Here is a 26857-nt window from a genome sequence, read left to right on the forward strand (position 1 = left end):
AGGCTGCCTCAGCTGTAGGCAAATCTACCTCATGCCTGCTAGGGCTATCCTGAAAACCCAACTGATTGCAACCCACCCCTCCCAAACCAACAGAAAGATGTGTTAGCAGTGCTGATTGGTAGGGAAGCGAGGAGGACTAGGGTGGAGCGTGCGCCGGGTGATAACGCGGGGGGCGGAGTCTGAGGTGGATATTGAACTGAATTTCTAGGGGAAGGCACTTGCTTTTGCGGGTAGAATTTTAATGGAGAACGAGGCGCGTAGGCCTGAAAATACAATCCATGCGTGGGATTTTCCAGTCCTGCCCAAAACCCGCCCTGGGAACACCTCCCCCCCGAACGTGGCTAAGAACACGCGTGTTGTCCACCCCCCCCCCCCCCCCCCGTGTCTGTTTATAGCCGGGTTGAGGGGGTGCAGTTTTCAGGCAGCTGCTGTAGCGGCGGAAACGGCTTTCAAAATTGCTCTTCCTTTATGCTTTTCTCAGTGCAAGCCTAGGGTTAGGCCCCGGTTTGGGGGTCGAGGGAGTCTGGCGGTGCTCACCTGAAAGGACAGTCCTAAGTGTTGGGCACAGCGTGGGCAAGGGACCAGTGACTGTGCCTGGGTGCTCGGCCCCTCTCATCCCTCAGAACTGCAGATATTATGGGGACCTGGCAGCGTTCATCCAGGCTTAAGGGATTGTGTGTGGTTCTGGTTCCCCCCCACCCCCATCTCAAGAGAGACCCAGCCCCCCCATCTCAAGAGAGACCCAGCGAAACCAGAAAAGGTGCGGAGGAGGGTGACAGGAACGATAAAGGGGATGGAGCGAGTTCCCTGTGATGAGAGGCCTCGCAGGTTGGGGCTCTTCAGCTTGGAACAGAGACGGCTGAGAGGGGACAGGACAGAGGTTTATATAATCATGAGTGGGGTGGAACGGGTAAATAAAGGAGGGTCATTCACCCTTTCAAATAAAACCAGGGGACACTCCATGACACTAACAACCAGCAGATTCAAAACAAGTCGTAGAAAGTGCTTTTTCACTCAACGCACAGTCAAGCTGTGGATTCTGTTACCGGAGGAGGTGATCAAGGAGACAAGCTTAGCCGGGTTTAAGAGAGGTGAGGACAACTTCCTGCAGGAAAAATCCGTAACACATTATTAGCCAGGGAGAATAAAGAAAGCCACTGCTATTCCTGGAAGTAGGTAACAGGATTTAGAACTAATTAATGGGATCTGCCAGGTCCTTGCAATCATGATTGGCCACTGTTGGAGACAGGATGCTGGGCTCAGTGGACCTTGGTCTGACCCAGCACGGCACTTCTTATGTTCTGGGTTGACTGAGGAATCCTGACTGTGTGTCATGTGTCCTCTGCTCAGAGAGGCATCAGCGAAAACACAGTCATGCCAGCAAGGCCAATTGTAACTAGAGTGAGACTGAAAACTTTGCACTTATTTGAACTCTGAAATGACTGTCGGGCCGATACAGTACAGTGCACTCCGGCGGAGCGCACTGTTAACCCTCTATTGGACACCCGTTTTCGACGCGTTAGCGTTACCCCTTATTCAGTAAGGGGCCGAAAACGCGTGTCCAACCCCCCAAACCTAATAGCGCCCGCAACATGCAAATGCATGTTGATGGCCCTATTAGGTATTCCCGCGCGATTCAGAAAACAAAATGTGCAGCCAAGCCGCACATTTTGGTTTCAGAAATTAGCGCCTACCCAAAGGTAGGCGCTAATTTCTTCGGGCTCCGGGAAAGTGCACAGAAAAGCAGTAAAAACTGCTTTTCTGTGCACCCTCCGACTTAATATCATGGCGATATTAAGTCGGAGGTCCCGAAAGTTTAAAAAAGTAAAAAAAAAGAAATTTGAAGTCAGCCCGCAACTCGCGGGTCAAAAACTGGACACTCAATTTTGCCCGTGTCCAGTTTCCGAACCCGTGGCTGTCAGCAGGCTCAAGAACCGACGCCGGCAAAATTGAGCATCTGCTGTCACACCCGCTGACAGCCACCGCTCCGGTCCAAAAGGAGGCGTTAGGGACGCGCTAGTGTCCCTAGAGCCTCCTTTTGCCTGTTTTTACCGCCGGACCTAATTTGCACAGGAGAGCGGACTTTACTGTATCGGCCCGTGTGAGCGCTCAGGAATCTTTTTTTTTTTTTTTTTTTAATTCATCCTCTCCTACCAGACCCCAGTCCTTTCTTCATTGTTTCTGGCTCCCATCAGGGTGCTCTCTGGAACAGCTTCTCTTCTTACCTATCCTATCCAGTTCTCTTTAGGGAACCATCATATATGATTTCTTGCCTTTTTAGAGCTTTGTGGTAAAATGGAGTTCATTTAGCTAAGAGCAGTAAGACAGCACTGCTTTAATCTACAAGGTAAAATAGAGCTGTAAGCAGCCAGCTTACAAAAAACAGGAACCAAGTAAAACGCAGCTCAGTATGGGAGCTGTAGTGGCTCAAAACAGATCAGAACTAGGTAACTCTAAACAGTCCAGCACAGTGACCTGAAATGCATTTCCAACATGGCTACCTCCATACCATATGGCTCCTATCAGGGATACACCCTGCAGCTGCACTCTTCACTCCAGGGCCGCCAACAGGTCAGGTTCTCAGGATAGCCCTAACGAATATGCATGAGAGATTTGCATGCACATTGCCTCCATTACATGCAGATCTCTCATGCATATTCATTAGGGCTATGCCTGAAAACCTGACCTGTTGGCGGCCCTCCAGGGCTGGCTGTGAATACCACTGCCCTACAGTATATCTCTCTACTCTTGCCTATCTAACTCTCATCAGGGAGCCATTGTGTTCAGCCTGTTTACTCATTCCTATCCCGTCTCTCCAGGGTATCATCACACATGACCTCTCTCCTTATTGCCATCTCTCTGCCTTTCATCGGGAAAGCATCTCATACAGCTTTCGTTACTTCTCTCCACCAGTCAGTCCCGAAAAATAAATTGTTCACGTATGCAAGTGGCCAGTCTGGTCATCGGTTGCCATCAGTAGGTGGTCCCTGTGTCCACCAAGTATTTCTGCATCTATAGTCCTATGCCAAGTGCGCATTTAATACACAGGTATATGCCATGTATATCTTGTTCTTATGTTTATGTTTAGCCATGTATTTTTTGCTACTATGTTTAAATGTTACTCAAAAAGTTATACAATATGTTACTCAAAAAAGTTCTTTGTTATATGTAATTGCCCACAAGCAAGCTTTTCAACTGTTCTCTGTAAACCGATTTGATTTACATATTATGTAAGAAGATCGGTATATAAAAACCATAAATAAAATAAATAAATAAACAGGTGCAATACTGTGGGGAAGTCAGGAGATATTGGGGAAAATACTCCCTTCTCTCCAGCGTGCGTCTCAGATATTTATTATGTGTGAAGTTCTTTTAGACCTTTATAGTCTCGCCTTGTCACAAACACACCCAAGGCAAGGTACAACACAAACCAAGAAGCCCCCGAAACGTAAAGACAATAATATATAAAATACAATGCATACTAAGAATAATGTCTAAAGTCAAACTGAGACCCCTCAAGCAAACACAGGGCCAACAACCCTATAGGAAGCAAACCATAAACATGTAAATATAATGTTAATAGAATATAAGGTTTTATTCTTCCTTTCATGACACTTCAAAGTGAATTATCTTAATACAGTAATAAGGCTCAAATTATTACAAATCACAGTCATGAAAGAACCCAAAATTAAAATGAATTTCCGATTGTCGGGGAATGGGAGTGGACAGGCCTACAGCCAGATAAAGATGGGCTTCGCTTTATTGCAAGAGCACTGAGGCCTGGCGGGAGAGCACAGCAGAAGGCCAGGGGCTTCACCTTGGACTTGTTATATTGGACAGCGGGAGGTGCTGGTGCCGGATTAGTTTCCTGCTCTCTCCACTGTGCTGCTGCCTATCGGTAAGGTCCTGCTTAATGGGGGGGGGGGGAGTGAGATAGGGATGCATGGGAGATGGTGAGAGGGGGGAAAGATCGGGCAGTCTGGAGAGAGACCGCAGGGAGAGGGCTGCAGAAAGAAAACAGAAATGCAAGAGGAGAAAACTATAAATGGGGAGGGAGAGGGACAGCTGTGGGTGTGGAGGGGGAGAAAAACGTGAGAGAGAGAGAGAGAGAAGAAATATTAAAGAGCCTGCACAAAAGAGAGAGTAATAAGAGTAGCATTGCACTGAAGGAGCATTTCAGAGAAGGCGTGAAGAAACAGCAGCATAACCGAAAGAGAAGCGAGACAGACAGTGCGAAATGTGCTGTAGGTGGCAACCGGTGGGCCAGCTCACTAGCCCGTGCCTTGGGTGCATTGCACACAGGCCCGGAGCGGCTCTAGTGCCTGCTGCCTTCGCTCAGAGAACAATGTCTGTTTTTGAATTGAATATTTACACTGTTCTGGCTGCTAAAAGTCATCTTTGCTTATAACGGATTCACTTGGCTGACGTTTTTGGTTTATACAGTGGAATAATTGTTTCCAGCTGCTTTCCAGCCCCCAGTCCCTCTCTGCTGGGAGCCAGCACGATGTGGCCGGGGTCGGAGGATGGACTCAGCACTTTGCAGCAAACCTTTTATTCCCCAAACGTGGATCCATTTAGACGGCAGTGGATACGCAAGCAAACAAATGTTTGTTTTAGCTTCTGAAGCGTTTCCTCTGCCGCTATCGCACATGGCGATCTGAGTTTGCTCTGCCGAAGCTTGTTTTCCCCTGGTAACCCTTCATGACTCAAACTGATTCCCACGAGTTGCCATTGCCCTAAGCCTCATTTGCTTGGCTCAGTTGTGACTTGTTGCATGATCTGACAAAATTTGATTTCAGATTTTTCTTCCCAGAGTCTCTTTGTGGCAATAAAATTGGACGGAGGGTACATCATTGTAAGGCTTGCGGTGGCAGCACGTTGCAACGTCTACGGCAAGTTTTGCCTCCTCGATGCCATGCTCGCTTCTAAAGCCTACATGCTTGCTCTAGGCAGCTTCTCCAGGCTTTAATGCCCCCCGAAGCCAACAATCATCGTGAGCTGCAGGAGTGCCACACTTTCTTTATTGGGGTCTGCAAATGCCGTCTTAGTGGCTGTCCAAGTCCCTGAGAGCCTGAGGAACGAGCGGCATGAGAGCTAATCCTAACCTTAGATTTTGCATCTGGCTCCGTGCTTCTCAGTGGGTCCTGGGCCGGCCCAAACTGGACGTGTTGAAGCAATGACCCTTGAGAGCTTCTTCTGACTCTTATGAAGAACTCAGGATCCCACTGAAGGAAAGAAAAGGAGACGAGCTTTGCTTCTAGTTTAAACCCAGGATTTCTGGTGCAGGAGCAATAAGTGATTATGTGCTAAAAAAGACTGTGCGCAGCTTCTGAGTTGGCAATAAGCAACTTATACGATCTGTTCGGAGCACTGTCCAAAGTCGTTTGTTTGTTTATTTATTTAGGTAGATTTGATATACCGCCTTCTCATACAAGACCTCAAAATGGTTTTCATAATAAAAATCAAAATGCACAATTCAAAAAATGGGAGTCGTAGAGATGAGGTTAAAGGCTGATGGGCAAAGGGCCGGTGTTTCATAATCCTGCTGCTAAGAGAACCAGTTAGAGGAACTAATAAGTTATGATTGGATCGCTCTTCTAAGAATAAGATTATACCCTGGATTCAAATTTGGAAAACTAACAAGAAATCAGACTATTTATAGGGGCAGATGTTACATAGATAACCTAAATGGCATTGACCTTCTCCTGTTAAAGATAATTCCACATTAAATCTCAAAGTCAGTCACGGAGGGGGAGAGAGGAGCTCAAAATATGAAGATTCTCCCATTGTACAAGCAGGAAAAAAACATTTAAGTAATAAATCTGATTTCAAACATAATCCACAGGGCCAGAACAATGTCCCCTGCTATCAACCTGAGGTTATTGAGCTTGCCTATTGAACAGAAAGCTTTATTTTTGAAATGTACAAACTTTTCAAAGTTGCCAGTTACATATGTAGGAGAATATGGAAGCAGAGTACTACTTCATGATATATTCTGGATGAATGATCGAAATCTTTGTGGCCCCATTTAGTATGCACGCTTGGACCTCCATGCATACCATAATATTTGTGCACTCTGAATGGCACAATGTGTGTACGCCAAGCATTAGTGCATAAGCCTCATAGTATCTATAGTATCTATAAGGGGATGCAAGGTATGGGAGCGGAGGTTGCTAGAAGAGGCTATACACTTGTCCTGGTGGCCCCCACAGTCGAGTTTTCAGCATAATGAATATGCTTAAGAAAATTATGAATATGCTTCGTCTCATATATAAATTTATCTTACGCATTTCCATCGTGGATATCCTGAAAATCCAACGGGCTGTAAGGAAGCCCTGCAGTAAACTATTGGAGTTCTTGAACAGCATCACAGCCAAGTGAGTATAAATCTAGAAACAGGGGAATGGGAACCGGATCAGTGAGTTTTCTTCTAGGTATGTCACCAAGATGGAATGGACTCAGTGGCTGTTTGGTAGAAAAGGAAACGGAGCCATTTCTGAGGTGGGAGTCCTGACTCATTGGCAAAGGGATCAGATGCATTTCCATTGACATGGGAGACAGAGTTTTAGATATACGTAGACTTCCGGGCCAGAAGTGATTAGGTTCCCTCCATATTAGGCCAGACAAGAATTGCTTCCCAGGTTAGTGGAACTGCCTACGCGCCACAGAAAGTCCATTGCACGTTCCCATTTTTAAAGATTGCCTAAGCAGAGCCCCTTTAAGTGGTGAAGATCCAAACCACCCAATCTTAATGGCCTAGAAGGTGAAAGGAGAGGAAAGACTATTCTAATCAGCTGGTGAATTTGCTTCTCAAGTCTTGTAGAAGTCAAGGTCAACTGTCTGGTTGTAGGTGAGACCTTATTATATGTGTGACCAGTTTTCAAGGCGAACCTTTCAGCTAATAAAGTGCATCATTTTTTTCCTGTCTGTGCAGAGATTGTAAGATGGATCCTCTAACGGTCTAAGTTTGGTGGTGGTGAGAGGTGTGAAGATGGGTCTCTCAAGGGGGACTGGAGTCCATAAGAGGACCCAAAATTAGCAGGGTTTCTGCTGATACGCTCAGATGGCCTAAGATGTGAAAAGGTGGCTAGATTTCAGCACCTGACTTTGAATCTGAACTTGTTAAATGCCGTAGTGGAGGCACTGTTTGAACCCCTGGGGTTATTCATCATTTTTTTTAAATGTATCTATTAAGACTGTGTTTTTTGGTAGCTACCTGCTGTGCAGGAAGGGTAACTGAGCTAAAACACTTAGCCACATCCTCTGGGCTTTCTTCACTTTTCTTCCCAAGGAAAAGCAGTTTTAAGGATTATCTCAGCAGTTAATTTGAATTTTCCTATTGTTTGCATATATTGGGCACATGGTGACAGGCACAGAAAGGGGTCTGCATGAGCAGAGGTCTGAAACTTGTGAACGGTAGCGCCAAGCGGCAGGGCTCCAGCCTTCAGTTGCGCCTGACTTTCCTGTAGCCCATTTTGAGTATTTGCGCAGAACGACAGGAAAGAAAAATGAAACGAAACCGTAGCTTCTGTTTGTGCGCGCATCTGATCGTGTCAGTCAGGGAGCTGGGTCCCTTCTGTCCGGATCTGTACAATTCAGAGGAAAAGCGAATGCGCTCTCCGGACGCTGAGAGTGCTCACGTTTTACGTAGAATCTGGGATTGTCACAAGTCGGATCAGTCGTTGGCTTTATATTCTGTTAAAAAGGAGGCCCAGCCGGTGGAGGCAGGAGCCTCATAATTGGGCAGCTCGAGGGGGGAGGGGGGGAGCGAGTGGCCAATAGGGCTTCATGGCTGATTTGAAACTGATCCAGGAGCCAATGAGAAGGGGAGTAGCAGCAAGGGCTCAGAAGCCACCTGGGCTGGGGCGGGCAGTGCGGCACATTTGCCGGAGGAGGAGGACGAGAGACCAATTCACCTTCCACGTGCAGCTTCCAGCACTCCTGGGCAGAAGAAGCAGGCCAGAAGCTACCAGCCGGGGTGCTCTGCTGCGCTTCACCCCCGAAGCGGCGGGCGTCTGCCGACCAGAAGAGGACGTTTGGACGTGTAGAAAGAGAGGAATAACAGCAGGAAAGGGAGATGATTATAATCCCATGTAAGTCTCTGGTGAGACCTCATTTGGGAAAACTCTGTACAGTTCTGGAGACCGCACCTTCAAAACAATATAAAGCAGAGGGCGGCTACTAAACCGCTCAGCGGTCCTCATCATAAAGCATAAGGGTACAGATTAAAAGGTCTAAACGTGTACATTTAAATACCTCCAAGAAATGAATGCACAGAACCCAGGCCTTTCTGAAAGGAGAGGAGGCTCTGGCAGGAGGAGGGGTCATGGGGTGAGGGTGAAAGGGGAGGAGAATCGGGAGTAATCTTAGGAAATAGCTCCTTACATGGAGCAGCCTCCCACTGGAGGTGGTGGAGACAGGGACAAGCAGAGGGGAATCTGTGAGGGAGAGGGAGATGTGGACGGGCAGACTGAGGGACCCTGTGCTCTTTATCTGCCATCACGTTCTGTGTTTCCATCACTAAAGTGTGGCTCCAGATTGGTGGGGAGAATGATATCATTCTTTGTTCTTGAATTCATCTTTTTCACCAGTCTGGAAAATCCCTCCCTGGTTTAATTAATAATGAGTGCCAGTGTTTGCAGGATTACTCTGTGTCCTATTGATCTTTGTTTGGCGTTCGGTTTCTGTAAGAGGGGGAAAGTTACTGGGCCTGGTAAGAAGCCAGGCCTGGGCTCCTGATTTAAGAGCGGAGCAGGTGGATATCCAGGGAAGCGAGATCTCGGCGAGTTAGAATCAGCCGAAAAATGGGCAGGATAGGATCTGGCTGTCCAGCCTGCTGGGGGGAGCTCGTGTGCCGGGAACTGATCACGCCAGGCGCGCACTTTTCACATCGATTGCCCGGCGGTTCCCCAGGAAAAGCAGGAGCGCCTTTTCTGGTTCTTCTGCTGTGAACATTGGCCGGCGTGGCATCGCAGTTCTGTTCTTGTCCTGCTCGGGTGCAAGTGGCACAAATCGCTGAAATTTGGTGATCATGCGATGCATGTCTTTCCAAATCTAATGCTGAAGCTTGGTAAGGCTCAGACAGGAAAAAGCAGTCTAGCAACTACAGTACAGACGTGTCAGCTGTACAACTCACCTGATCTCCATATAGCGAAACAGAAAAACGAACCACTGAGGGTCGCCCGTGCAGCAAACCAGAGAAAAGCCCAGGGCTCTGATGTGCCGGGAGCGTTGCTAAGCGTAACTGAAAGATGCACACACTGGAATCACAAATATTTGTCAAGTTTTAACAAGAGCCATTTCTGTAAAAACCTGCAAAATCGGGTTACAGATTTCAGAAGGTGCATGCGTGCTTTACATAGTGCACTCGTGAGACGCATATTTAATAGCTTTGACATGTCGAGGACTGTGGCTAATGAAGTTAATTGCATCACCTTTACACTATAATCTCATTATTGTAAAGGGTTTGGATTCTGCACCCATGCATGCTGTGCTCAAAGTGGATTACAATAAAAGCTTACTCAATTCAAAAAGGTCAGGCAGAGAGAAGCTGTGCTGCGAATCATTTGATAAACATTAACCCGGAGACTGAATGCAGCTACTTTAGATGCCAGAAAAGTCTTCACGCATGGTATAATCCCTAGTGATGAACTGGATTGCAGTGATAATTACAGGAGGGACAAGGGGCTTGGGGAGAGTATTCGGTGCCTGGAGGCTCCTCGCCATCCAATTCCCTTTTAATTGGGTTTCTCTAATGGGAGGCCTTTAGCCTCAGGGCATCAGGCTGAGCCAGTCCTGGTTTTGTTCCATTCCAGACTTGGAATTCCAGTTTTTTCCTAAGGAAAACAGGCCTAGAAGTGCAGGGATGCAATTGCACAAAACCAGGACTAGGCCAGCTGTAACCACCCGTGTCCAAGACGTGGAATGCTGAACACTTTATTCCTGTCCCAAAACCTAAACCTGGATGAGAGCCAGCCCGATGGCTCGGGTGGTGTATGCTGGGTACTGCCGCGTGGAAGGCCCCCGGTTCGCTCCCCGAGTTGTCTGGGGGGGGGGATGCTGAGGAGGAGGAGGAGGTGTTCACAGCTCCCAGGTTGGGGGGGGGGGAAGGGAGTCAGGATTTAGGGCCCAGGATTCAGGGAGATGCTCTAGTGCAGGGTTTGGAGAGATTTAAACTTGGGGGGGTTAGTTCTGAATGAAGGCTCGTGGGTACAAATCCCAGCCCTGGTTCCTCCTGAAGCGGAGGCCCGAAGGAGCAGAAGAAAATAAGAAAGGATTAGAGAACGGTGAGAGGTCGCTGCCTTCCTCTCTCATTTCAGTAGGTGCTCCAGCTGCTGTCAGGCACGTTGGCTCACTGTTGAGCTTAGGCTGGGCTACAGCCTGTTTGCTTTTTATTAAAGCAATGTTCTCCAGCAATAAGCAGGCATAAATTATGCCATAACGCGTGACTGATGTCATCTGACAGTGACAGCACAGACCCCACGTGAGCCCCCCAGTCTTGCATCATCTGAGCTACCACATGGACGTGATCCCAGTCTCTCTCTACAATCTGTTTTCTTCCCTTCTTTTTTTATTTAGATTTATATTCTGCTTTTTCACTTGTTTTCAGTGCTTCAAAGTGGATTACATTCAGGTACTGTAGGTATTTCTCTATCCCCAGAGGGCTTATAATCTAAATTTGTACCTGAGGCAACGGAGAGTAAAGTGACTTGCCCAAGGTCACAAGGAGCAATAGTGGGACTTGAACCCTGTGTTTCATAGCCCACTGCTCTAACCACTAGGCTACTCCTCCACTCTTATTTTATTGGCCTACTTTTTCTGCCTCACTGCATCATTTTTCTTTTTTTAAGCTTCTGCCTTAGCAGCCCTTCAAGAGAACTTTTCAGTTCTGCAAAAACAAAAGTGTGTGAAATGGACCAAGAAGACCCCATTCACCGGCTTCAAGGACTCCATCTGTGGGCACCTGACATATCCATCACAGATTCAAATTCAGTTTGCTTTTGCTAACTGGGGCTGAGTCATGATTCCCAGTTGCTACAGTTGCAGTAGGATGTCCCTGGTGGGTGGAACAACGCCACGCCTGAAAAACGTATGCCCTGCAGATGGCACAGAGGAGCTGCTTCTTGTCCCTTAGCGAGACATCAACTCGACTTTCTGTGCAGCAAATCCTGCTCCTGTAAGTCAGGCAGGGCTCCCCCACTATGACATCCGTTCCCAGATCCGTCTCACGTCAGGGGTTGAGCATGGAGCTTGGGAGTGAGGCGCAGGCTATGGCACAGAGAAGAGCACCTAAGAGTCATGAAGGATCACCTCCGGGGCCTTCTTGCTGAGTGCCAAAGAAGCCTTCACTGATGACATGGTCCTCTACTAGACCAGAGCCAGCCTTGACCCCAAGGCAAAACAGGATCTTCCTGATGCAGGTGCCATACTTTTTCATGGTGGGGAAGATCGCCGTGGTACTGAACCACCTCTTCTATCTGGAGCTAGCATGGTCCAGGTCACGGTCCATTTCTTTGGCGTTCTTCCATGGTGTGGCCTAAGGCTCCGTTCTTGTTGGCACAGAGCACCTTGGTCCTGAGGCGCAAAAGTCCTGCTATGGTGCAGAAGAGGTTTATCCAGGATCATCCATCAGACGTAGAGGAATGTGAGAAGCATCTGATCTGCTCTGTGTTCAAAGTTTTGGAGCTTGAATGCTTGTGTGGTTGAGGGCAAATGGTTTTTGTGAAATTGTGCGTGATCTTCTGGTGGATATTTCCTGTGTTGGGAACAACTTGTTTGGCGATATGGTGATGGAGACAGTGGCATTTATTAAGGACATCAATCCACCCTACAGTCATTTGTCAATGGTGGCAGGGGACCAGCCAACCCCAGCCCGATGACAGTGATTTTTCCTTTAAACGTCCATTCCTCCAAGGACGCCCCTTCTGCTCTTCCCATTCTTCAGTAACAGCAACTGCCAGCTAGAGGTCTGCAGAAGGAAAGGCATCAAAGCCCAGCAGCAGTCGCAGGCTAAGCCCATGACCAGTTTTTGATGTCCTTGAGGCCCACCTCACTGCCTCTTCCTGTAGGTGAGAGGATCCTGTCCTTTCTTCCAAAATGGATCAGTGTCACCAAGAACCAGTGGGTCCTGAAAATTGCAGAGTCTGGTTACTGTTTGCATTTTTCTTACCTCCCTCTGACCCAAACGGGCTTCATTCTTCAGCTACGAACTCATGGCATGCCCAGCTACAGCCAGAAGTAGAATCCCTTCTTTCAGTAGAAGGAAATTGAATTGTCCCTTTTCTCGGGAATGTGGCCCAAGGTTCTACTTCTGGTACTTTCTGATCCCCAGGAAGTCAGGGGGATTGACACCTATTATGGTCTTGTGAGAAGTGAACAAAAGAGGCTCAAGATGAACTCCCTCCAGACGAGTCTTTCCTTTCATTCAGTCAGGGGATTGAATGGGTGCTGTGGATCTGAAAAACACATGCATACATTCCCCATTCACCACTCTCACGGGAAGCTCTTTCGGTTCAATGTACTAAATCTTAGCTTGGCCCCTGGAAGACCTCCAGCGATGCCCAGAAGGTGGAAAATATTCCAGGCTGTAGCTTTTGTCCAGCTAACTCCAGTCATCCCGTGATAAATGTTAAAAGCCAGGGTGCACTTGACAAAGCAATCAGCTGTAATTACATTCAAGGAAGCTGCTGAAAGCTATATCAAAGGACATTTGGAGGGGAAACATACTTGGAAAAGAGTCAGCAGACATGGAGCCCGTCCTATCTTTTTCATAACAAACAGCGAGGAGCTGGTGTTAGAACTGACGTTCAGGGAAAATGTAGGCAGCGGTCAGAGTGCAGTTTGCCTCGTGCTGCATAAGAAGAGCAAAGTAAACTTTGTGCTTGGTTTTGGGGTTTTTTTGCAGCTCAGTATGGGACCAGTATTACATCTTGTTATGCTCCTGCTCTCTCTTGTGGGCCACAGCAGCTGCAGAGCCGCTCAGGCTTCCTGCAAACAGACTGCACCTCAGGGGTTGAAGACTGCAATTCATGAAGGGGCATGGTCACATGGTCAGAGATTAGGACTGTGACTGAGTACCCAAAGAGGAGGACATCGGCTTCCAGAAAAAGAGGACGCGTACCCCAAAAGCAGGATAACTCACCTCCAAAAAGGAGGGAAAAAATGCAGGGCAAAACTTTGCATTGAATTTGCATATATTATGATCAGAAATGAATTTGAATATGAAAATACATTTACATAGATGCAACATTACAAATTATAACTATAATTTAAATAGAAATACAGCTCACCATATTGTAGAAGGCTCTAACCAAGTAGTGCAGAATACAACATATTTAGAATTCAGGTGCAATAATTCATGCCCCAAAGAGCTTACTATCTATGTGGTTACTTGCCCCATCCCTCGCTCTAGCTCCCTACCCCCATAATCTTTTTACTGTCGGTCAGGGGGTACCCTGCTCCTGCTCCTTCCCCCTTCTAAACCCTTCTCTCTCTTCCCTGCCCAGTACCAGATCTTTCAACCCTTCCCCCTCTTCCCATCCCTATGCCCCTCCCTCTGGCTTGCAGCAGGTTTAGGTCCACTCGCCCCAGCACCAGGTCCCAATCTCCTACTATCGCTCCCTCCCCTCTGCCAGTAGCAGATCCTCTTCCCCTCGCCTCACCCCCCTACCCAGCACCAGGACTAAGGTACAGAAAAGGGTGACCAAGATGATAAGGGGGCTGGAACAATTCCCCTATGAGGAAAGGCTAAAGAGGTTAGGACTCTTCAGCTGGGAGAAGAGACGGCTGAGGGGATATGATAGAGATCTATAAAATAATGAGCGGAATGGAAGGAGTGAACATTAATCAGTTGTTTACTCTTTCAAAAAGTAGAAAGACCAGGGGACACACAATGAAGCTCCTTGGTAATACATTTAAAAGTAATAAGAGAAAATATTTGTTTTCTCAACGCATAATTAAGCATAGGAATTCATTGCCAGAAGATGTGGTGAAAGCTATTAGTGTAGCTGCGTTTAAAAAAGGTTTGGACAAGTTCCTGGAGAAGTCCATAAACCATTATTAAGGCGGAGTTACAGAAATCCACTCCTTATCTCTGGGATAAGCACTAGCATAGAATCTCTTTACCCCTTGGGATCCTGCCAGGTACTTGTGACCTGGATTGGCCGCTGTTGGAAACAGGACGCTGGGCTTGAGAGATCTTGATCTGACCCAGTATGGCCAGCCTTATGTCCTCTTTGATGTACACTTGCTTTGTGCCTAACACACAAGAGCACACACATTGTGCTGTGCTGTTGCTCATGTACTCGGTCGGCAAGTTCTTCCACCCTTCCCCGCCTCAGCAGACCCGCAGCAGCAGCAGCACAGAAAGTTCATGCACTGGCTTCCAGCCCTCCCCGCACTTCCACTCTCTCACACCCTCACTGGCTTTGTCCCTAGTGGGCCGCTGCTCCTCTCCTCTGAGCTCAGGCTGGCTGCACACAAATGGACACTGCAGCTTGTACGTTGTCTGCCTGCCCCGTGCCCCCTCTCTTACTCGCCCCTCCCTTCCTGGCATTAAGCTTCCTTCCCCTTCAGGACCTCAGAGCCTTCCCATCGGCTGCCAGTATCCCACACAATCCTGCTGACTTCCAGCCTTTCCCGCTCAATGCGACAATCTGCTGTGCCCAGGTGGAGGCATAGGAAGCAGGACGCATGGGCACACTAATGACGGACAAGAAACTGTGGCTCACCAGTTCACGACTCCCTTCTGCCAGTGCCACTGACGCCGTGTGTCCTTGGGCAAGTCATTCTGTCCCCTTCTGCTCCTCTGTCAGATATGCTTGGGAGTGTGGGCAAGCGACGGGGGATTGACTATTGATATAAGCAGGTCAAGACCCTACAGATTGGATGCACAGTCCCAGGAAGTCCGCTGGCCGGAGCCCCTGGTCCACCGATCCAAATCTAGGGGAGAAAGTGGCAGTGCGAAGGAACCAGAAAACCCAGGCGCGGAAGGCTGTCCGGGCCGCAGGTGCCAGCAGGGAAGCAAAGTCCTGGGAAGCCATGCACGGTGAGCAGAGCTTTAGGAAGAGCGAGCCAGCCTCCCTGGCAGGGTCCTGGGCTTCGATAAGCGGAGGTGCGCCTTCGAGGCAGGTCTCTCCTTCCAGTATCCCCAGGATCACGGGCCCAAGACCTGGTAACCCTGCCATTCTGGGACCCAGCTGAAAACCAGGGGCTGGACTTTCCTAGTCAACAAATTAAGGCGCAGAGCAGAAGAAACGACGGAGAAGTGGATGCGAGGAAGAAGCAGATTGGGGGAGGCAGATACAAGAGGTAAAAGCAGGCCTGCTGCCCCCCCCCCCCCTCTCTCCCCCTTCCTGGCCCCGGACCCGACCTCATTCACCGAGACGCCGCTCGTGGCCCGCCGCGTCTCTTCCCCTCTCCCCCGCGACTGGGACAGGCTCTGCTCGCGGCCCCATATGGCTGCTCTCCGACGCCCCCCCCCCCCCCTAATGGTTGGCACCCTAGGCCGCCACCCGGTTCGCCTAATGGGACGCACCAGCCCTGGGTGAAAGAGATGCCAGAGAGGTAAAAAGGATGGAGTGGGACGCAGGACGAGACAGCAGGAAGTAAGTAAAATAAAGCGAGGGGGTTGCAGGCAAAAGGAAAGAACTGATGGAGAGCTGGGTGAAGACAGAAGAGAGTTAAGGAAACATCTGGCAGTGTCCTTTTGATCACGTTGCCTGCTTGTGTTTCTCCCGGTGTATTTCCCGCACCCTGCGGGGTGGCACTCGCTGCTATCCAGCCCCGTGGGAGCGCCGCGGCCATGCCCAGGCTGGAAGGGCAGGTAAGAAGAGGGGAAACCTTCAGCGGGCAGCAGCTCCGTTTCAGGCGGATGCCGCTCGGGGGCGCAGTGGGGGGCCCCTGGTGCTAACCGAAGCTGAGTTTGTTCTCCTCCTCCTCCCCCCCCCCAGCTTATCCCACAGGTTATCAGTGGCCCAGGCTGCATGGGCTCTGGTAACCTGCAAAGCCCGGCAGGGGAAGGAAACGCGCGTGGGGGAGGGCGGGCGCCCTAAGTGTTCATGAGGCCGGAAAGGCGTGGAGCAGACGTGAGAACGCCGCTCGGTTATGACAGAGAGCACAGGGAAGGGGAATGCCATCAGTGCCGAAAAGCTGCCGGAGGACTGCTCCCCCCCCCCCCCCCCCCCAGCAGCAGGGTCTGCAAAGTGAATGTGGCCGTGAACGATCCCAGAACGAGTGGGAGTGTGATCCTTCCTTCTCTGCTTTTCCCTGGACCTCTCCCCCACCCCCCCCCCAGAAGTGAGGGCTGCCTATCTCTGCCACCCCTCCTATGACCTTTCCTCCCGGCACAAACCCTCCTTTTCATCAGCAGTGTGGAACACACCTGCCCCACTGACAACGTCCTGGGATATGCATGAGTGAACAAGGGCAGTGCGTTTGCATTAATTGATCTGCAGAAACACAAACACATATAAGATGATACCTTTTGTATTTGATTTTTGATTGTTGACCTCTAGTTCCATGCATTTGAGTGGACTTGCATGACAAGCACACTAGATTAATTTATTTACCATTAGTGCAATATAGGTTTGGAATGAATGGCTTTTTTACAATAAACAAAATGAGATGCATTTCTGATGCCTGAAAAGATCATAGGGTTTGATGGACTCTTAAAATGTAAATACTACTCCAGGGCGAAGCCATCCTGGGGCTATTTTTGCTTCTGGTAGATGAAACCTGCTTTCCATTATGGTGGTGATGGGTGGAGGGGAGAGGAGGGGGGTGCAGGGAGAGGGGTTGCTTTCCCCCAGCTCCCCACTAGGGTGGCCAAAGAAGGTTGATGGCATTCTGGCCTCCTTCCAACCTATATACAAAAAACGAAATGAGGAGACTGCACTAAAAATGTTCTCAGCGTATCCAGACTGGCTTTCCAATTCCATGCTGGGCTTCAGGTACCACTCAGCCAAACCGTTCAGCTTGTACGCGTCCAAGCAAAGCAGGCACCTGACTCCCTCGTGGCTGGAGAGAACGTCTGGCCTCATCGTCTTGGGTCGGGCTGCCTTTTCCACGTTCTCTTCCTGCTGTAATTTTGTTTTTCTTGGATGGCAGGAGAACTCCACAGGGTGAGTGTTGCCTTGGCATGACTTACTGATCAATTGCAGGCTGCAGTGTGCCAGGAAGACACCCGGAGTCCTTCAAATGTCGTCTTCCGAGTTATTCAGAAGTTATGTTCTGAGATTCCTCGTCCACGGCTCATTTATTTATTTATTTTCCGGGTTTTATATACCGTCATGAAGATATAATCCATCACAATGGTTTACAGAATGTTCTAAAATCAATAAAAGTAAATAAGAGAGAAAATACAGTAAATACATTATAATAAATACATTATAATAATATTACTTCATAAGAAATAGAACTTGAAGTATAAAAGAGGAATAAATGTAAGATAATCACATGTATTTATTAAAAACTAAAATAAATAAATAAATAAGAGCACAGTTAAAAATAAAATAATATCAACTCTGCTATTCATTTGTTGCTAAGTTTGTTGTTGCTCACTGTTGTACTGAGTTTGCTCATTTTCAGTGTATGCTTTGTGAAAGAGCCATGTTTTAAACTCCTTTTAAAAATCTCGTATATTATGTTGGAGTCTTAGCTTTTCAGGTAATTTGTTCCATATTTTAGGACCAGCTATAGAAATCGCTCTGTTTCTCACTTGCGTTACTTGTATCATTGGAATAGTGAGCAGGGCCTTATTACTTAATCGGAGGTTTCTTTGTGGAGTGTGTAATCTAATTGAGGCATTGAGCCATTCAGTGGCTTCCCCATATAACATTTTATGAATAATGCATAGAGTTTTATACTCTATGGGCCTCATTTTCCAAGCCGCTCGCACGCGAAAAGTCCCTTATCGCGTACGATACCAGGATGGGGGCGGAGTCGGGGCAGAGTCGGCCCCGGAAGAGGAGGAGTCGGGGCGTCACTGGGGCCGACTCGACGCTGCGGACAGCGAAAAGGTAGGTGCCTTTTCGCTGCCTATTTTGCTCCCAATAGCTTCACCTCCTATGGTGGCGCTATTGGGTGCGAAACCGGCAGCGATCGCACCGCGACGGTGCGATCGCTGCCGGCTAGTGCAGGCCTGCCCCCCGTTTCGGCCCCCCGCCCCTCATCTTCTAAAGTATCGCAGGCCTGCGATACTTTAGAAAATGAGACCCTTTGTGTTGGTCGATGGGTAGCCAGTGTAGTTTGATCAGAACTGGTGAAGTATGGTCATATTTTCTAGTGTTTGTAAGGATCCGTGCTGCCGCATTCTGAAAAACTTGGCAGGGACGAATAGTAGTTTGAGGAAGACCAAGAAGTAGGGTATTTGCAGTAGTCAATATTAGCAAATAGTAATAATTGAAGTACTGTTCTAAAGCTATTTTCATCCAATAAAGGTTTTAGTCGTTTTAAAGTATGCAGTTTATTATATCCGTCTTTAAGTTTATTAGCTATATGATCCTTTAACGACAACTCGGAGTCTATGATTACTCCTAAGTCTCTTGCTTTATTGGTTATTTGAAGCTTGGTGATATTGACTTCCAGAGTGATGGACTTGGGTTCAGTGTATCCATGTCTCCTGTCCAATAGTATAATTTCTGTTTTTTTCCACTTATAGCATTAATTTCATGTTTGTTACTAGTTTCTTAATGAGGGATAGATACATTGCTGTAAGTTTAAGTGTGGAATCAATTGATGACGTAATTGGAATGAGAATTTGAATATCATCGGCATATATATAATGGGTTAGACCAAGACCACTTAAGAAAAGACATATTGGTGTCATATATATGTTAAATAATATAGCCAATAACTAAGATCCTTGTGGAATTCCAGTATTTAATTCAAGTTTATCAGAAGTCTTGTTTTTTATTTTGACTTGAAAATGTCGGTTTTTTAAGTAAGAGGAGAACCAATTTTTTTATTTAATGTTTATCAAATTATAACAGTTACAAAGAAATGATATAATCAAGCATTTTCAAAAATATAACATATTGAAAAAATTCCGCACAACAAATATATACATTAATATTCCGGCCCACATCTAGGAGGAGAAGGAGAGCATTAAATCTGCTGTGCATCATTATATTTCTTTTCAACCCAATACTCCTTAAAACTCAAATATTACTCCCCTGAGACTTATCCCTTAAAAAGCGTTGCAAGTGTGAGGGATCAAGAAAAACAAACTTGTTATTTTGATATGATATCTGACACTTACAAGGGAATTTTAGGATAAAACTAGCTTGCTTGCTTTAAAGACAAAAATTGTTTCCTTCGTGCCTCAGTTTCATGGGAAAGGTTGGGAAAGATTTGTACTTTTTGACCACAAAAATTTCGATCCTTATTCTGAAAATATTTAAGGAAAAACAAGTCTTTTTCCCTTTTCAAAGAAAAAGAGACTTGCGATGTTGCTCTTGAATTTATTGTGTCCATGGAGTCTTCTAAAAAAGTAGAGACCCCTGGGCTTTCCAATATATCAACTCCCCCCTCTTGAACGTGCAGCGTTTTTCTCTTTGGTACATAATATATTTTTGAAACTAATGGGAATTTCTCTATTTCAATAGATAATATTTCAATTACATACTTTTTATATAACTCATCAGCTGACAATAACCTTTAAAATTGGAAAATTCAGTAATCTAAGGTTACATGATCTTAGTTCATTTTCCATCATTTCAATTCTATTGTGTAATATCAAATTATCTTTTACAGAAGATACATTAATAGCCTGCAAATTAGTTACTAATGGGTTCAAATTTGCTACTACTTGCTCAACATTCTTGGTCTGACAATTTAATTCCTCAAGTTTTGCTCTGGTTTTTACAGAAAAAGTATACACATTGGATATAGATCTAGACATTTTCTTGTCAATTTTCGCAGTCAATCTCCACACATCCAATAAGGTTACATTTTCTGGTTCTATATTACTCTCCTCCCCTTCACTTCCTATTTCAGGAATTATAGATGGACACTTGACCTTGGTATCGCCCCTAGTTGCCTCGCCACCCAAAACTATAACATCCGAAAATATATTCCCTTCTGGTGCAACCTCATCTCCATTATAAGTTGTAAGGAGGGGGGGGTTGTATGGACCTGGGACTCAAGGAAACCCCCATGAGGGAGTTCCCTTCTAAATCGTCCCTTACAGTGGACTCACCCATATGCATTATATGTTAGTGCATCGGTCCAATCCTTTTTGACACAGGTGTTGTTGGAGAGGAGGTATAGTTTTTTGATTTTCGTTTTCTTCCCATAAATTTTCTTACCCAGGGGCGTGCCCCTTTGGTGTGCGGCTTTGGCTGCATGCCAGCGGCTACACGCCGCTGTGCCCTTTGTTTTATGCTGTCCCAGGGCACTTAGTGATGACATCAGCGAGGTACTGCTCCTTCGATCCGGGCCTCCCCTCTCCTTGACCAGGAGACAGCTTTTTCTCTCTCTCAGTTGCTTGCAGCAGCAAAACTGTAGTCGGGTATACCCAGCACGCAGACTGTTCTCACCTCTCCTCCAGGAGGAGAACCATTTTAATGTGTTATTTGTTAGCTCTATTTCCATTAATCGGTCTAATAGAATAGAGTGATTGACAGTATCAAAAGCTGACGATAAGTCTAACAGAACTAATAAAAAACTTTGACCATTATCAAAGCCTCTCAGTACAGTGTCATTTGGGTGATAGTGCTTGTTCTTTGCATGTGTCACTGGGGCAGACGGGTTCACAGTTTATTATTACTAGGTTCATGCGTACCTAGGCTGTAGCAAGTAGGAATGGTTTCAACAACTTCAGACTCTAAACCGTGCATCTGTCCTGTAATTTGCATTATCAGACTGGTAACCCTGGATACTTCTTCCAGCTGCATTTCACGGGATCAGGATCATAATTTTGCTGATTATTGAGGACAGGTGAATTCTGTAAGTCGCCTCTGCAAGCTGCAGCATTTAGAGCCGATTATCAAAGAGATGGAACTTGCTAGATGGCACTTCAACGTGTTGCATCTGCTTGCATGTGGCTCTGTGGAAAGGCCATGGGGAAGCCCCGCATGTCCTTTTAGCTGGATTGTTTGAGAGCCTCTTTGCCCGGTAAATCGTTTTTCACCTGGGTAAATGGCTTTGAAATTGGTCCTCTATATTTTGGGTTCATTTGCGGTGTGAGTATAACCTGGAGCGGGTTTCTGGGCCCAAGAGATGCATTTTTCTTCACTGAATGAAGGCGTGGCCGCTAGTTACGTACCTGCGCTTTGCACAGAATCGCTTTAGGCTTTACAAGCATTCCGGCTCCCACGCCATTTTGTGCCAGGACCTACATGCTCTAAAGTCCTCTCCTCCTTTGAAGCCCTTCACTCATAGGATGCAGCAGTCTTTTTCCAGGCTTGGCAAGGTATTGATTTGTGGACTGGGAGTGGGTTGAGCAAATATTTCTCTAATAATTACATTCCTGAACGACTCAAGCTGGGACTGCAGAGCATCTGAGATTATCTGAGATATGGAATCATCCCTGTCGTATCCAAAGGCCTCATGTCGGCATCACGTGACACTGGTTTCCCGTCACCGTTTCCAGCTCTTTCATACCTGATGTGGGAACCACTTCAGAACGTTCTAGTCCAAGATCTGAAGAAAATGTCCCCGTTCGCACCTCAGATTGTTGATATAGGAATGTCCATTTACCATGTTGCTCTTACCAGAGCCCTTCCTTGTTGAGGACGTGATGGCCTTGTGGAGGTCATTTTCCGAAGGGTTGACCCGCGTCAACCCCCATGCAGAAATGGCCTTTTGACAATAGCCTAGGAGGCTGCGCCAAACGCCATTAGTGAGTACTTCTACGCATGCTACAAAGAGGTGCATGGGGGGGAGAGTTGGAACGGGGAACATTGGAAAGATATGAGCGTAAATATACACACGCCACATTCCTCCAGTTCCTAGCCGATGTAGCTTTGTGCATGTGTGAGAAGGCGCCGGTTATGTGCGCACCCGCAAATTTGTGCACTTAGAAATTTCTGCTTAAAATCTGCGGCTAAGAAGTGTGCGGGGGCTGTTTGAAAATGGCCCTCCCCAGGTTTATTCTTTCAGTTGAAAAGCATTAGTCATTTCAGCCTGTAGTAATAGCATGCGTCAGCATAGGGGAGTTGTGTATCATCCACTGAGCGAACATACAACAAACAGGAACCCAACCGGAAGCTTCCGCCATGCACTGCATGCAGAGAGCTAACAACTGCTCTAGGCCAATCGCTGTGGCACAGCCATCACCTTCCCTCTCCACTTCTACCCACTTCCCCCACAATCCAGCATCATCACCCTTCCTTCACTACTTCCCACACCCCATGGCTTCATAAATGTCCTTTCCTTTATCCCCACTCCCCTGCCATCACCCCTTCTCTTCCCTCTTAGACCCCTGACATCAGGAGCCCTTCCCGCCAATCCCCCTGCTTCATCTCCATCTTCTCTTCCCCTCCCCCCAGGCATCACACCTTCCCTCCCATTCGCTGGCATCGATACCACCTTCTCTTTCTTCCCATCTCATGGGCATCATCATCTTTGTTTCCTTCCCATTTGCTGGCATCATTTTCCCTTACACCACTTTGGATGGCAAGAGGAATTCGGCGAGCAGCACTTAATACCTGTTGCTACCACCTCCTCTGCCAGCTTTCTCCTGAAGTGTGAACTGTGTAGGCTCAGAAACTGTGGCGAGACCAGAAAGAAAGCTGCTAGAAGAGGCAGTGGCAGCAGTTAAGGAGCACTGCTTGTTGACTTCTCCTGCTGGCAGGAGGCCATATTGCAGGGGACCGGGGGGAGGGGTAGAGGGATGGATGGGGGAAATGGAGAGCAAGGCATTCTGCTGGCGGCGGCTGTGACTTATTCCCCGCTTCTCTTCATGGAGGAGGACAAAAAATGTCCAGCACATTGGGAGTCTCTGGTTTAGGAAATAAGGAGCGAAGTAGAGTCTTAACGCCCTTCAATGTCTGGAAGACTGTGCAGTCCTAACAATCAACAATTCAAGACCCACAAACCATGAGAAGGAAAGGTAGAAACCCAGTTTTACAGAGTTATGTTGACAATAAGTATTCAGACACTTCTGGCTAACTTTGGAGATATATTCAATAGTGAAAATGTACTATTGAATATTGCCAGGGATCTTTAGGGTAGTTCTTTGGCCCAACCAAACTTAACTGGCTAAGTCATCCGGTTAACTCTGAATATTGGAGTTAGTCGGCTAACTGAACTCCTCCCAGTTATGACCTCAGAACACCCCTAACTTAGCCGTCTAAATTCTAGCCTCCTAACTTATTAAGCGGCTAGAATTTAGCTGGATATGTACCCAAATATTCATTTAGCTGGCTAACTTCTGAGTTAACAGGCTTTATGCTTTTGAATATGGACTCTAAATGAATGAAAAACCATGATATTTACGTTAGTGCATTTACCATTGTTTGAACTAATCAAATTACTGAGCTGGAACTAGTGCCTCCCTCGGAATTTTCAAGCTAGTTTGTGCTTTATCTTTCAGGAGCAAGAGGATCCAAACAAGCTGGCGACCAGTTGGCCGGACTACTACATAGACCGCATCAATTCCATGGCTGCAGTAAGTAACCCAAGTTGAGTAAGGTGCTGGGATAATCCCACCAGTCTGTCTGCCACTACCACTGGCTTGCTGGGCTAAGCCTGTTGGGAGTCCTCACTCATGTCTTAGAATCTCCATGCAAGCTAAAACAGAAGGGGATTCAGTCTTGTGTTTACGTTGTTGGGTTGATTTAAGTTGAGTTTCACTTTGTAAACTTGTTTACCTTCACCTACCTAGCTCTAATTGTGTTCATTTTAATCTTTTAGTGAAACCTGTTGAATGTGCAAAATCCCATCATTGGGTTTCAGCTGATTAGAACATGAGTTATGGCAGCAAAGGCCAGAAATAAAATCAGGACTGAGGTCATCTCTTAGTGAGCGCAGCAGGTGGAGGCCGTAATATACGACAGTAGATAATGTAGATGAGAGGTTCCCAACCCAATGTGCTGCAAGCACACTGATGCACTGTGAGGAGACCTCAGGTGTGCCGTGACACTTTGCAGCTGCTCCCTGAATATCCCGGCTGAATATTTACTCCCAAATCTCTGCTTCTTCAGCCATTCTGTAGTAGATTTACTTGAATATTTAGGGTTGTTGTCCTGCTGCATGACCCACTTTCGGCCCAGCTTCACCTCATGGGCCGATGGCCTGACACTCTCCTCTAGAATCTTCTGATAGAAAGTAGAATTCATGGTTCCTTCAATGATGGCAATTCATCCAGGTACTGAAGCACTAAAGCAGCTCCAGACCATGATAACCTCCACCACCTCCATGCTTGACAGTCAGGAAGAGAGGTTCTAACTTTGGAAGGTAGTGTTTGGTTTTTACAAAACAAAGCATTTGTTATTGTAACCGAAAAGTTCAATTTTTTACTTCTATCTAGGGAACATGAGAAGCCATATGGGTCATCCAGATGCTCTTAGGCAAACCTGAGGCAGGGGGGGCAATGTTCTTTTTAGAGAGCAGAGCCCTCTTCCTAGCTGTCCTTCCATGAACACCATTCCCATTCAGTTTTTCCTGATGGTCGATGCGTGAACCCTCATATCAGCTGCAGCGAGAGAGGCCTGCAGATCGTTAGATCACAATTTGCCAACCAGTGTGCCTACAGACTTGAGCAAGCGTGCCATGAGCAAGTCACCACTGCCTGATGTTTGGATCCAGATCAGCACCTGGGCTTTGCTCCTGGCAACTCAAAGCAGCAAGAGACACCAGTGGTGGCTCTTAAATGTGCAGGAGCTTCTGTCTGAGAGCCTGTGTGTGATCATGCATGCTTCTCCCCCCAGCTACAGCATGAGTCCTGCAGTGTGGTCATTCATGGTCAGCATGCAGGGCATGGATAGCTTGACCACCCCCACCTCTCCTTTGTGCAGTACACAGCACCTCCTCATCTTCCCCCTCCTCAGCCTCCCCTTTCCAGCCTCTCTTATTCCCAGGCTGAGTGAGATGGGGAGAGCATGGACTGAGATCTGGATGTGACTCACTCTGGGGCAGATGTAATAAGGTCCACTCAGCAGAGCACGGTTTAATCCAGAGTTATGCTATTTGTGCACAAACTTTACTGGCGGAAGTAATCTGCATGGAGCAACAGTTGTTACCCTTAACAGAAAGTATGGGGGTAACCTGAACGGAGCGGCAGTTACTACTCTTAACAGAAACATAGGTTGACCTACATGGAATGGCAGTTACTACCCTTAACAGAAAGCATGGGGGTAACCTGAACGGAGCGGCAGTTACTACCCTTAACAGAAACATAGGTTGACCTACATGGAATGGCAGTTACTACCCTTAACAGAAAGCATGGGGGTAATCTGCACGGAGCGGAAGTTACTACCCTTAACAGAAACATAGGGGTAACCTGCACGGAGCAGCAGTTGTTACCCTTAACAGAAACATGGGGTAACCTGCACGGAGCGGCAGTTACTACCCTTAACAGAAAGCATGGGGGTAACCTGCACGAAGCGGCAGTTACTACTGTTAACAGAAACATGAGGTAACCTGCACGGAGTGGCAGTTACTACCCTTAACAGAAACATGGGATTAACCTGCACGGAGCGGCAGTTACTACTGTTAACAGAAACATGAGGTAACCTGCACGGAGTGGCAGTTACTACCCTTAACAGAAACATGGGGGTAACCTGCTCGGAGCAGCAGTTACTACTGTTAACAGAAACATGAGGGTAACCTGCACGAAGCGGCAGTTACTACTGTTAACAGAAACATGGGGGTAACCTGCACGAAGCGGCAGTTACTACCCTTAACAGAAACATGGGATTAACCTGCACGGAGCGGCAGTTACTGCCCTTAACAGAAATATGGGGGTAATCTGCCCGGAGCGGCAGTTACTGCTCTTAACAGAAACATGGGGGTAACCTGCATGGAGCGGCAGTTACTGCCCTTAACAGAAATATGGGGGTAATCTGCCCAGAGCAGCAGTTACTGCTCTTAACAGAAACATGGGGGTAACCTGCACGGAGCGGCAGTTACTACCCTTAACAGAAAGCATGGGGGTAACCTGCACGAAGCGGCAGTTACTACTGTTAACAGAAACATGAGGTAACCTGCACGGAGTGGCAGTTACTACCCTTAACAGAAACATGGGATTAACCTGCACGGAGCGGCAGTTACTACTGTTAACAGAAACATGAGGTAACCTGCACGGAGTGGCAGTTACTACCCTTAACAGAAACATGGGGGTAACCTGCTCGGAGCAGCAGTTACTACTGTTAACAGAAACATGAGGGTAACCTGCACGAAGCGGCAGTTACTACTGTTAACAGAAACATGGGGGTAACCTGCACGAAGCGGCAGTTACTACCCTTAACAGAAACATGGGATTAACCTGCACGGAGCGGCAGTTACTGCCCTTAACAGAAATATGGGGGTAATCTGCCCGGAGCGGCAGTTACTGCTCTTAACAGAAACATGGGGGTAACCTGCACGGAGCGGCAGTTACTGCCCTTAACAGAAATATGGGGGTAATCTGCCCAGAGCGGCAGTTACTGCTCTTAACAGAAACATGGGGGTAACCTGCACGGAGCGGCAGTTACTACCCTTAACAGAAAGCATGGGGGTAACCTGCACGAAGCGGCAGTTACTACTGTTAACAGAAACATGAGGTAACCTGCACGGAGTGGCAGTTACTACCCGTAACAGAAACATGGGGGTAACCTGCTCGGAGCGGCAGTTACTACTGTTAACAGAAACATGAGGTAACCTGCACGGAGTGGCAGTTACTACTCTTAACAGAAAGCATGGGGGTAACCTGCTT

At 47.3% G+C, this 26857-nt stretch overlaps 1 protein-coding gene across 1 annotated transcript in view; it reads left to right on the forward strand.

The window, feature by feature from the left end:
• Positions 1 to 26857, forward strand: part of DAAM2 (dishevelled associated activator of morphogenesis 2) — a 443570-nt gene that overhangs the window by 155968 nt on the left and 260745 nt on the right. The window contains exon 4 of the mRNA XM_029592931.1: positions 23537 to 23611. Within this exon, the coding sequence (XP_029448791.1) occupies positions 23537 to 23611 (75 nt within the window). The remainder of the gene's footprint in view (positions 1 to 23536; positions 23612 to 26857) is intronic.

This window comes from Rhinatrema bivittatum, chromosome 3, assembly GCF_901001135.1.
Source record: "Rhinatrema bivittatum chromosome 3, aRhiBiv1.1, whole genome shotgun sequence".
Classification (NCBI taxonomy): domain Eukaryota; kingdom Metazoa; phylum Chordata; class Amphibia; order Gymnophiona; family Rhinatrematidae; genus Rhinatrema; species Rhinatrema bivittatum.